The sequence below is a fragment of the Myotis yumanensis genome, unplaced genomic scaffold (genome assembly GCF_028538775.1).
Source record: "Myotis yumanensis isolate MYYU_CA2020_CCGP unplaced genomic scaffold, mMyoYum1.0.hap1 SCAF_13, whole genome shotgun sequence".
In the NCBI taxonomy this organism is placed as follows: domain Eukaryota; kingdom Metazoa; phylum Chordata; class Mammalia; order Chiroptera; family Vespertilionidae; genus Myotis; species Myotis yumanensis.
The window spans coordinates 28,076,938-28,090,522 of record NW_027223764.1 but is presented as its reverse complement, the minus strand read 5'-3'; the positions used below and the strand labels follow the sequence as shown (position 1 = coordinate 28,090,522).

Genomic DNA, 13,585 nt, shown 5'->3' with positions numbered 1-13,585 from the left:
CAAAATTCCTAGTCTTTAATTCCTACTCCTCAAATTTTGTTTTCTATGCATGTTCCTTTAAATGGCATTTCAATGCAACCACCTTATTTTATTCTAATGCGTTCAATTCCTCAGTGAATATGTGCAAGTCATAGGTACAAAGGGTGGTGCTAGATCAACATAAATCTGATTAGGATACACTCCCCTCTACTAAGGGTACCCCAAATTAAGTTAAATCCCCCATCTCTCTGGTTTGGTACTTTAGGAATTTTATGGAGGCATTTCTCAAATTGCAATATTTCCCCCTACCAGTAATGCAATAAAAACAAGTAACTTAGGAACCTCAGTGTTTACAATCAGCTTTATCTAGATTAGCTCCGGATGAGGCAGATGGAAAAACACTGTGGCACTGACATTCTTTTCCAACCACCACCCAAAAATCCTAGGGACAGAAATAGGAATTGGACTTCATGGTAAAATATAGCTCCTGGGTCCCCTATTTTCTTCCACTGCCTGTTCTCACCACCTGCCCATGTCCCTGCTATCCCAGGACTTAGGTCATTCACCAAGTGCGTGAATACCAATTCTTTAAATGGGTAGACTAAGCAGGAGAACAGGACGGGATGAGCAAATCATCACAGGCACGTGTTTCCCTAAGCTCATCACCCCAGCCACCCACAGGCCAGCTTTGTTTTAAAGCTCTTAAGGAGCTTTGCTTCTACGAGCCGGAAATGCCACCGCCTGGTGTGGGAGACTCCACATGAAGGAACAGGCCTGCGAATGCTTTTGTGGAGATGTGTGTGCCTGACATGGGATGGGAACTGCAGCATCCCAAGCAATAGAAATCCCTCCCAGGAGCTCTTTTCCAACAGCATAGAACTTGTCCTCGAATAGCCTAAATACCAGTAGACAGTTGGCTTTCTATGAGGTCTTCAAAATAAAGTTCAAAATCTTTGCAAGCTATGCGGTTCCCCCAAAACTAGAAGCACATGCGGTTTTCTACTTTCTCCGCCTAAAAAATCAGTGTGGACTTCATGACTCAAAAACAAAAAAAGCATGGACAGCCCTTCTGCACTTTAGACTTTGCTTACAGGCAAGTTCAGGATTTTTTTTAAAGTGTTACCTCTTTGTTTAATATAGTGCAGACCAAAAATAAGTGACTCTTCATCTTAAGAACCTAAAAGCTTACCCTTGTGAGATGCAAAGACAGCTTTCTCACATAGACTAAGGAGGGGGAAAGTGACATCACAGAGCCATACAATTAAGAATGTGCAAGGACTTCAACTCGGATCTTTTTTAGCACTGTTGCAGAGGTGCCTGGAGAGAGCTGCGATTGAGTTATACAATATTAAATAACTTTGAATTTCATACTGAGAAAAGTATTCCATTTTTAATTGTTTTGAATACTCAGATGAAGAAAGTCCATGGCTGGAGGTATACCTTAAATACCTCTCCAGGCCCTGCTAAGCTTTTCAACATAGAGAGCAGGACTGGGGCTCAGCTTTTAGTAGACAACAATGTCTAGCTAAAATTTAATCATGATTTCCATCTTTTGTAATTGCTTTTATTACTACCTTCTATTTGTGGAAAAGGATACTGATACTCTACTTACAAGAATGATATACATTTTCTTTTCTGCATACATTTCTTTAAGTAGTTAATTAAAACACATTGTTTGCAGGTAGTAACAGGTGGCTCTACTACTTACAGTCAACGGAAAATGTATAAATACATTTCCCGCGTACAATGTGTTAAATAGGTGCTATTTGGATATGCAATTAAAGATACTTTGATTTTTTAAATCTCTATAATATTTTTTAAGGATCCTATTGATAAACTCACAAAACATAAAATAACCATTTTCCCACCTTTTAATATGGCATCAAAGTCTGCCTCCTAACACCCTCACAAAACCTTTGCAATCACTGGCATCCATATTGCATATGCCTTGCAAATATTGTAGAAAAAATACTAATAAGGTTGATGCCCACTTCCATAGTATATAAGTTAAATAAACTCTGCTTTCTAAAAAATCCCCAGTCTAAAATAGATTTACCAACATTAAGTCAGCGATCTTAACAGAATGTAAAGGTGAACAAACTAAATACACAAGACAGATAATTATCTATTATAAATGAATATTCCCCATAGTCCTCGGGCAAAAAAAAATGTCATAAGCAGAACCAAGGTAAAAATCACATCTAAGACTCCTTTTGGAACATCTTAATTAAGGTCTTTTAGACTTGCCTTGAACCCTATCACATAATGAGATATATAGGTGTTATGCAGATGAAAAGTCATAAAATATTAATGTCTAATAAGGATTTATTTACTCTTACAAACCAATAACTGGGAAAATACACTGTTAATTCATGAACTGCAATAGATTAGAGTCCAGAGAGACATTCTTGATGCATCAGCACCCACTGTGAGAACGGTCCCCATGAGTTTGCCTTAGAACCACTGTTCTGAGTATGGCCCTGGTGACTGGCATGCTTCTGAAGGCTAGAAATGCCACCTGGTCTGGTTATATCGCCCAGCACCTGAGAGAACAGGAGCAGAAATAAATTCATAGTCACTGGAAAATGGATAGAACACCTGAAAGCAGATTAGGAAGGGAAGATCCCAGTTTCTCCCCTCTGGGCAAGGGAAAAAACAACAACAACAAAGAACCAAAGAGAACCATAAAGATGATTACATATTTAAAATATAAAATTCCCAAAGAACCATTAAAAGAATTGAAATTACTACTTATGAAAAAAAAAAAAGGCAACCAGACTGAATGAGGGTTCATTCATTAATGTCCTTCCAGTTTATGAATGAACTCATTTATGGTAGACAACAAACCATCTGGTCTTCATGTTGAACCAAAAAGTAGGTGTAACATACAACATACAGAATCATGAGGCTGGTAAGTGTGAAAGCCATCATGACTTTTGAACGATATATATACCATAAAGTTTACGAGATCAAGAATCTTAGGAGCTTTGTTCTAGTGTTGTTTGTAATAAATTAAACCAGTGTGACTTCAGACAACTCACATAATTTCTCTGAACTCAGTTTCCTCAACTGTACAATAAACATATTGGGTTAAAATAAAAACAAGAGAAGAATATTGTCATGACTACAAGCATGGACTCAGGATTCAAAAAACTGTCTTTGTCATTTACTGCTTGTACAAATCTGGGCACATTGTGTGCCTTGGAATCCTCATCTATAAATGGAAAGTAAGTAGCATCATCCACATACCATCAACTAACCATATTGAGAAAATTAAGTTAATATGTGAAAAGCACTTAGCACAGTGACCAACTCAATTAGGGTTAGCTGTTGTTTTAGCAGGGTTTTGTTTGGGGTTTTTTGTGGGGGGGGAGGGGTTTGGGAGATTTTCTGCTATAGTTAGTATTATGTGCAAGTAGTAGAAGCTAATTTTGGTTGATTATGCAGAAAAGGGGTTTATTCAAAGGATATTGGTTCACAGAAACAATTGATTTCAAGAACCAGATTCAAGGATAAGCTTTTAGAAATGAACCCCAAATATCACAAATCTTGAATGATTTGAAAATGCATCCACAATCACAGAATGCTCAAAACTACAGTTTGTGTTATTCCAATTTCTGTACCAGAACTCAATTTTCCTTTATTCTAACTATGGCTGTCCCAGCTGCAAGGGGAACTAGAAAATCAACTGTCTGGCCTTTTAAAATCTTGTAGAAGACTGTTCTGCCCAGACTCTCCAGATGTATAAAAAAAATCAGATGCCAGGTGGCCAAAATGAACTCAATCTGTTTGACTTTTACGCTAAGATTTATTGCTTAGAGTCACTTGTTGAAGGTTGTGTGATTTTATTCAAGGTCAAGAATAAGGTTTTCATAATCCTTTAAAGACTCCATGGTTCCATCAGGAAAGGCTTAAAATACCCGGGGACAGAAGGAACTTCCAAATACCCTTGACGTATAAACAGAGTTACTGGGTAGGCTTGGTATCCAATGTTGAAGTTAAAAATCACTGGATTTATAGTTAGCATTAGGTCATCCGTTTTTAATTTCCATAGTTGAAGATTTTCACCTATACATACATGACGAGGGAGAGTGAACGGTTTCCAAGTCTTCAGTTGGGAAAATAAAAACTCTCAGAATTGAATGAACATTCTCTCATGGAAAAAAAAAATCCTATATTCTTTCTCTCTGAACTATTAATACATCTGTGCTGCCAGGGGCGTGGGGAGGTGCATTCCATAAGAAGGACATTAGCCAGGAGGGGAAAGAGCAATTATAATTGGGCTTTATCTATTTTAAACTCAACTATAAAAAAAAATAGTGCCTAAAATACCAGCAAGCCAGCTCCCAACTGTCCTTTCTGAGCAACGGACAGAAATGCTGACCCCATGACGAATGCCCGGTGCCTGTCTCAAAGCGGCCTGGATCTCCACCACTGGTGCATTCCAAGCCCGGTGGGTGGTTCATAAAGCAGCCCCCCCCCCGACCCCCCGCACCCCCAGAGCGTGAACTCTGCGGCATCTCTGAACAAGTCTGACCCTTTGGGATCCCAAAAATATTCTTGGGGAACTTAATTCAAGTGTTTATAGAAACCACAGAAAGGCAATTAAGAAGCTTTCCTGCCCAATCATTTTGGCTCATTAAGCAGATGAATTCTCATATACACATGATTCGCACAAAATAGTTTGGTGACATCTGTAGCAATTAGAGCAAGAAAGAAAGTTGAAGGGAAAATTTACAAAGGTCATTGTGTTCACTGCCTATTTATTTTCGAACACACAAAGCTTGTCAAATCAGAAATTCTGGTATGTTAGTATTGTGGGATGAAAATTTGGTTTCCTCAACCAGAAGAGTAAGAATACTGTCACATTCATTCTACATTGTTTCTAATATTCCACTGAATAGTAGTATGTATCTAGACATTTGAGATATACAAAAACGGCCTGAGGGATCACCATCAACCAACCACATGGTGAGAGTTGGCCCAAGGAGGCGGGCCCTAGTTTGGAAACGGAAATATGTCTCTCTATAAGCAATAAGTATGAGATATTCCCTCCCCCCAAAAATTGTGTAATAAAATAATTGGAAATTGAAAAGGATTTTAAATGCAACAGAGAGGTTTCAAGTTAATGGCATGATGATTTTTTTTCATAAATAAATATTTAAAGGTATGGATCTGTTATAAGTGATTAGGTTTCCATATAACAAGGCAAAAAAATGTAGCTGATGGACTTTGAAAGCAGCCTGCCTGCGTTCAAATCCTGACTTCAGTTCCCAACTCAGCAAATTACTTTAATCTCTCTGGGCTTCTGTGTAAAATGGGGATAGTAACAGTCCAGAACCCATGATGGTGTTTGAGGATTAGAACAGTGTCTGGCTGAATAGGCATTTGTTAGAAGGTAAGTAAATAAAATATTTAATATGTCTCTGAAAGTATGCAATTTACACTTTTCAGGGCATTCTTAGTTGACCTATAACTCACTGGGTTCTTAACTTTTTAAAATAAAAATATGAAACATTTCATTTCTTTTATTTCTCAGCAATAACAAATATTTGCTACTGGATAATCCTGCAAGAATACAGGGAAGAAGAAAAAATACAAGAACTCTTGAGGCAAATATTTAAATATTTAGTAAAATGAAAAATATCCAGTCATTTAAAGCAAAAAAGTAATCAAGGCAAGGTAGCTCACTCATCTGATGTCTTTTTTAAAAATTTAGAGCAACATAATATAAATTACTAGGATTAAAAATGTGATTGCAACCACAGACATCATTGAAATACTGCTTTAAATTGCCTTGGTGCTAACACATAAAATAATTGAGAAAAGAATCAAGTTGGTATATATAAAGATTTATCAGTGAAGCTAGAAGCTGTTTTACTTTGTTTGAAACAACAATTATTGTACAAAACAGTATTTCTGTTTGTTAAATGTTTTTTATTGATTTCAGACAGAGGAAGTGAGAGGAAGAGAGGGATAGAAACATCAATGATGAGAAAGAATCATTTTTCACCTACTTCCTGCACACCCCTACTAGAGATTGAGCCTGAAACCCACGCATGTGCCCTGACCGGGAATTGAACCATGTCTTCCTGGTTCATAGGTTGAACACTCAACCACTCAGCCACATTGGCTTGGCTGTTGTTTTTAATCCTCACCCAAATATATTTTTATTGATTTTTATATAGAGAGGAAGGGAGGGTGAAGAGGTGGAGATGGGGGGAGAGAGAGAGAGAGAGAGAGAGAGAGAGACCGACCTTACTCACCCCAACCAGGAATTGAACCAGCAACCTTTTGGTGTACAGGACAATGCTCCAACCAACTGAGCCACGCCCGGCCAGGGCACACAACAATGTTTTTAAACAACCCACATTTCTTTTTTTTTTTTTTAATATATTTCATTGATTTTTTACAGAGAGGAAGGGAGAGAGATAGAGAGTTAGAAACATCAATGAGAGAGAAACATCGATCAGCTGCCTCCTGCACATCTCCTACTAGGGATGTGCCTGCAACCCAGGTACATGCCCTTGACCGGAATCGAACCTGGGACCTTTCAGTCTGCAGGCCGACGCTCTATCCACTGAGCCAAACCGGTTTCGGCTTTTTTTTTTTCCCCCACATTTCTTTTTTAAATATGTATAAAAAGTATTTGGAAAGGTAGTGCAATATTTAACAGTAACTACATCTATGAAGGTAGGGTAATGCATTTGGGAACTTTTCTTTTTACCTTATGCATTACTAAGTTTTTTCCAACATGTATCATTTTATAGTATAAAACATTTTAAAGTGTTATTTGTAGAAGTTAGTAATGCATATTGATGTCTGGTTCCTTATAGTTTCCTTTCTTCAAAAATCACGAATGCACAAAGGCAAAGAGTTCTGCCTATGCCTAAGTGTAAATTTTCCTTTATCCGGCAGATCGATGGTGGTGGATTAGGCCTACACGTCACTTTGGGCCCCTGAGTTACTTTTAGGTCCTTAATCTTTAGAGAAATATCGCTGGCATTGCAGAGAAGCACCAATGCTATTCCTCCCCAAATAAGGACATCAAATTAACCAAGGATTTTTAGGACAAACGGAAAAATAGAAACTAGTTCTATTTGGACAGAGAACAGCATTATTCCCCACAAAGAGATCCAACATTAGTAAACACCTCTCACCATTTTGTCAGCTTTGAAAATAGATTTAAGTCCCTCACCAGCTACCCCCCAAATTAGCCAGCCACTCCTTCCAACAGTAATCTGATAATGTTTCTATTCAAGGTCTTGTGTTGCCTTCCTTGGCTTATGAAACAACCAAAATTCAAGGACGCAAGAAGAGAATTAATAACCAAGAAATATATATCACATACCAAGTACAGTACCATACATATCTGATGCATTCGCTCCTAGAATCAAAGGCTGATATTGTCCTCACTGGGCTCCTGAGAACACTGAGGTTCTGAGAAGTCATCTGTCCAAGGCCCCTCAGCTAGTGAGTCACAGAACCAAGTAGTCCAGCTCCAGAGCACTTTACCACCACACCACACAGCCTCCACAGTGGATCCAAAGGATAGTCAGATCCTTTGATGATTAGGTGATTTTGAGTGACACCAGAAAATAAGAACCCCTTATATGTACTCAGCAATTTATCAGTTTTCACATGCTCATCTCAAGCAAGCCACTGAAGCATAGAGTGTGATATTAAAATCCATACAAAGAGACTTTTATGGTTTCTATCCTCTGACCAGTCCACTCTTATTTGTCAATGATAAGTTTGTTTCTTACTGTGAATAATTCTGAAAAAATAATTGAGAAGCTTGGACTAAAGATCTCTTGTTTTCTTCTGTCCCTCATACAACCTCCGCTGGATTTGCAGGAAAATGGACAAAGAAAATATGGGGGCCCTCCACCTGGTTGGGACGCTGCGCCCCCAGAAAGGGGCTGTGAAATCTTTATTGGGAAACTCCCCCGAGACCTTTTTGAGGATGAACTTATACCATTATGTGAAAAAGTGAGTCCATATTTAAATTTGCATGTATTTCAAGGGAAACGTACTACTGTCTTCACTTTGCTTTCATGCTCATTTTTCCTGGTCAGTGATGATTTCTTCCAATTGCTATTCCTCAAGCAGACAAAACCTTCCTACCTGCCGGTGATGGTCTCAGCTCTTCATCCTTTTACTGACAGCTTGGCATTCCCTACTACTGACATCATCGCTGATGACTATCAAATCTATGTTTCAAACCCCGATCTCCACTGGCATGCCATCTCGCTGCAAACTCCATGTGTCTATCAATATGGACTAACACTACAACATCCTGTCTAAACACAGACATTGTTTCAGCTTGACATTTTAATATGTGTGCAACATTTTTACATAAAAATAATAGGGAGGTCTGTCATCGCTCAAAACTGTGTCTATTATGTATTGGTCCAGAATAAAAAGTTTTTGACAAGTTTGAATTTCTTGTCCACCCTAATGTATCAATAAAATTAATTATACAGTTATTAAGGTTCTCAAAGCAATTATGCAATTGTTAAGGGATAAACTTCCCAGTTTTAATTCCAAATGATATTTTGTTACTAAACCCCAATGAAATGGAGAATACAAGATTAACAGTTATTTTCAATAATTTACCAAGTGGTATTTAAACAACCACATTCCTAGAAAATTCAGTAAAATTAGTTTAGCTACTTATTTCCCTAAATGTTACCCAAACCAGTTGTGTGTGTGTGTGTGTATGTGTGTGTGTGTGTGTAACTCAGCCTCAGAACTGTGTCTAATTTTATATATACAATCCCTCTTGGGCTGTGGCCAAATTATGGACTTAATCCTATAGATCTTATACACTAAACCTGAAAATGAGCAGCAAGAAACACCTGAAACAGGTGAAACATGTTGAACTCTTTCCCAATGAGCCCAAAAGAAATAGGTGTCCTTCTTCGAATACCTTAGGGTGGGCAGGGGCAGGTGAGACTGAAATGAGGGGTAACCAACCAGTGTGTAACAGCATATGCTTAATGATGCTTCTTCTCCCCACACATGCCCCTCATATCTATGTGGGCCCCCCTTCTTGCAGTAGCCAGCAAGCGTGAATTGCTGAGCCTGTATTTCTGGAGAACATTTGGAGTATCAAGTAGTATATTGGCAAAGCAGAGTGGCTGTAGCCAGAGATGTAGTGAGTACCCTCCTGGGTGTAGGTCCTGGCCCTGGTCAGTTGTATTAAGACCAGCATTTCCCTTCAGCCTACAGACTGTGGAATAACAGGGCTCCCCAGATTATTCTCTGAAACACATCATCTGTATTAATTTTGACGTCACGGTGGGGGGAAAAGTCAGCTAAGAAGATTTAGCAACGGGTCCAAATTCGTGTTCCTGGTTTTTCTTTTAAGTATCCATGGTGGAGTATTACCAAGTAAAGATAACACTAAGGAGAGTTCAGAGGCCAATGAAGAGGGCAAGGATCAAGAAATTGTACTTCTGATGACAAATGTGTTTTCAGACCCCTAAAACAGTGTGTAAATCCCCCGATAGTTGTGTGGTCATTTGCTCTGTCAACAAATATATTCTGTTAACTCAGGCTGAAATGCCACATGTACACTTTTTTAAAATTAACTTGCCTTTGCCCAAGAGTCAGATAATGGATCCGAACCCCGCATGTGCAAACCATTCCACCTGGGATGCAAATGCCAAATATGGAAGTGACCGACTTCAGAAAGCATTGTATGTACGTGTGCACATGTGTGTTCATTTGGAAGAACAAATGCATACATATGAATTTCTCTTTTTCTCTTATTTATAGATAGGTAAAATTTATGAAATGAGAATGATGATGGATTTTAATGGCAACAATAGAGGATATGCCTTTGTAACATTCTCAAATAAACAGGAGGCCAAGAATGCAATCAAGCAACTTAATAATTATGAAATCAGGTAAGCAGAACAGATACCCCAGAGCCAACCTCACCTGCTTCCACTCAGCCTTCTTTAAATGGAACCTGCCAGAGAGAGAACCTGTCTTGTAGAGAATAACCTTTGATTTGCTCTGACCAGGGGAAAGATAAAGTTCTCATCTGGAAAAGACCCACAGTTGTCTGAGCATCCTCCTCCCCTTCAAATATTCGCGGAGAATCACCTAAATACCTGGCTCTGGAGACATGAAAATCGAGCCCTCAGCTTTTGAGAGATGGCTTTTCTTCTCCAAGCAATTCTAGGGAAGGTGCCTGACAAACCCCACATTTAGAAATAGAACATGGAGCCTCTAGGCGCCCCCTGCTGGTAACTGATAGCTGACCAGCCCCAAATTATCAAAAATATTCATTTCTAAAGATCTAGCAGTAAACCATTTTTTTAAAGTAAAGTTTAAGAAGAAAATGAAAGATTACTTTATCAACTCTTCCCTTCCACCCTACTCCCATAAACCACGTTCCTAGAGCGACGGAGATGAACCCGTCACAGATCTGATCTGTGGTCCTTGGTTCTTCAGAAAAGCAGAGAAGGCAACTAGGACAGTGGCCCAACCTGGCCAGGATACCTGCCGCACATATAAGCCATTATTTCCAAGAAATCAGCATTCTCCCACTCACCTGGGTGGGCCTTTTCAACCATGACAAACAAGTGGTTTCTGTTAAGGGAACTTGGGCCATTTTTAATAATTTTGTGTTATTACAGAAGTCACACAGCCTGTTTTGCAACACACACACACACACACACACACACCCCAACAAAAAAATCCTACAACATAATAAAAGTTAAACCATTCTTCCATAACCCCATTGCCCAAAGATAATCACTATGTTGATTTTTTATTGTCTTTTTGGGTTTTCTATAGTTTTAATAAAAATGGCCTTCTCACATATTTAATTTGTAGCCTTTTTTTTTTTAACCCAGCAGCATATCGTGAACTGCCTTTTTTAACCAATAAATATGCTTCTACATTAGGATGTTCAATGACTGTAGCACATCCTATACTATGAATGCCCGTCTTTTGTTAACTAGTGCTTCTCAGCCAGCAGCATTATTGTCCACCCTAGGGGACATTTAGAAAATGAGGAGGCATTTTTTCAATGACCTAATGGGTAGTTGCTAGCATTTAGTGGGCAAGAACCAGGGTGACAACTATACTATGGTATACAATGAGGAAATGTCCAATCCCAAAGTCAGTAACATCTCAGGCGAGACACATTAAACCAGCGGTTCTCAACCTGTGTGGGTCGCGACCCCTTTGGCGGTCGAACGACCCTTTCACAGGGGTCAACTAAGACCATCCTGCATATCAGATATTTACGTTATGATTCATAACAGTAGCAACATTACAGTTATGAAGTAGCAACGAAAATAATTTTATGGTTGGGTCACAACATGAGGAACAGTAGTTAAAGGGCCAGAAGGTTGAGAACCACTGCATTAAACTATTCAGGTTATCTTAAATAACAACGACAAATATTCTTATACATAATACTTGGTGCTCATCTGTTTCCTAAGGTCCCTTTCAGAAGGGGCATTATTTGGTCAAAGATTATGCACACTTGAGACTTTTGAGATGTTTTGCCAAATGTTTCCCAGAAACGTTGAATCAACCTGCCAAGGGAGGTGTACTTTGACTTGCTATTAAGCAACACGGTTCAGTGAGAGAAACAGGAATTGAACCTAGAACCCAGAAAGTCACTTAATTTCTTGGAGTCTCAAGTTCTTCATCTGTGAAATGGAAAGAACACCTCCGCATACCTACAGGCTCAGCGGAGGCCAAGTAAAAAAATATGTAAAAATCTGTTCAACCAAAACTGGTTTGGCTCAGTGGATAGAGCGTTGGCCTGAGGACTGAAGGGTCCCAGGTTCGATTCCGGTCAAGGGCATGTACCTTGGTTGCGGGCACATCCCCAATGGGAGGTGTGCAGGAGGCAGCTGATCGATGTTTCTAACTCTCTATCTCTCTCCCTTCCTCTCTGTAAAAAATTAACAAAAATACATTTTTATAAAAAAAATCTGTTCAAGCATAAGGGACTATTTTTAATAGCAATATGTCAGAATAGCTTCCCAATTTGGATGGAAAAGAAGAGAGCACCAGAGGTTGCAAATTCAAATACCTTCAGGGCCAGGCAGACACCTGAGCGGTGTGGGCAGGTATAAAGGCCTCAGCAATGGGGGTGTTTTAGGGAGGAGTGAGAATTGACAACTGGTGCATCCACATCTAATTGAAAGACAGCAGATGCTACTCAGATTCAAATACCTTTTTTCCTTTAAAAATACAGAGCAAGTCTGGCCAGTGTGGCTCAATGGTTGAATGTCAAACCATGAACCAAGCGGTCACTGGTTCGATTGGTTGCAGGCTCCATCCCCAGTAGGGGGCATGCAGGAGGCAGCCAATTGATGTATCTCTCTCATCAATGATTCTCTCTCTATCCTCTCCCTTACTCTCTAAAAATCAATTTTAAAAAAAAAGAGAGAGAGATCCAGGTTCCACAGCAGCCTTCCCAAGCCTTGTGACCTCATGTGGAATGAAGTGTACTTTAAATATATATGGGGAGAGAGAGAGAGAGAGAGAGAGAGAGAGAATGTTGACAGATTTTCCAGTTTCTCAAAAGCAGTCACAACTTCGCCAAAATAGTTTAACCACCGTAAAGACCAAACATCCTACTTCTGTAGGTCATATCAGATGCAAGGCCATACTTTTTCAATGTCTGTTAATCACACAGGGATTCTTGCCATTTCTCCTTTTGCAGAAATGGGCGTCTCTTAGGGGTCTGCGCCAGCGTGGACAACTGCCGATTATTTGTTGGGGGAATTCCCAAAACCAAAAAGAGAGAAGAAATCTTAGCAGAAATGAAGAAGGTAACCGAAGGCGTTGTGGACGTCATTGTCTACCCGAGTGCTGCAGATAAAACCAAAAACCGAGGCTTCGCCTTCGTGGAATACCAGAGTCACCGGGCAGCTGCCATGGCCCGGAGGAAACTCCTCCCAGGTTAGCAACCCCCTGCTCACACCTGAGTCTCCCCACTCCATCCTGCCTGCCTCGGCTGCTGTGCTCCTTAGCAAAGGAAACAAGTGCTTGCTGTTGTTGTGTTGCTTATGTTATGTTTTAAACTCTCTATCCTTGTTATCTATCTCAAAATACATTAAGCCCCCTGAAGTTTTCACAGAATGGGTTCTGATTCTATGCATTAAGTCTAATTTACTGCATTGGAGAAATTTAGAACTCTAGGCTCCAGCAATCCTATCGTGAATTCCTAAAGTAAAGAATTTTCTTAAAATTAAATATATCAATAGTTATTTTTATAGAGATATTTTGTTATCAGGTTTATTAGAAATAGGGTATGTAATCCATTACACTAGAAATAATAAATCTTCAAAGATACATTACCCCAATGACAATGAAGTGATATTCTCTTATGATGCCTAGTATCTAATAGTTTCTGCATAACTTGGAGGAACAGACATAATAACTCTCTGTAGAAAGGGAGCTTTGTTGGATGCTACAACCATAGGGTAAGTCACATTTGGGTAATAAAAACTGATTCCTAAATTTAAGACCTCTACACAAAACTGCCTCAGGCAGATCAACTTAGAAAAGAATTGTTCAAAGTCTTCATTCTAAAATATTTGCTCAGACTTACACAGAGTAAGGT

The 13,585-nt window shown here is 39.2% G+C and overlaps 1 protein-coding gene across 2 annotated transcripts in view; it reads left to right on the top strand.

Moving 5' to 3' along the window:
• A1CF (APOBEC1 complementation factor) overlaps positions 1-13,585 on the top strand; it is a 78,015-nt gene that overhangs the window by 37,911 nt on the left and 26,519 nt on the right. For both annotated transcript variants that reach the window (XM_070432779.1, XM_070432778.1), the window contains exons 3-5: positions 7,837-7,971; positions 9,763-9,893; positions 12,683-12,921. In XM_070432779.1, coding sequence (XP_070288880.1) covers positions 7,837-7,971; positions 9,763-9,893; positions 12,683-12,921 — 505 coding nt within the window. The remainder of the gene's footprint in view (positions 1-7,836; positions 7,972-9,762; positions 9,894-12,682; positions 12,922-13,585) is intronic.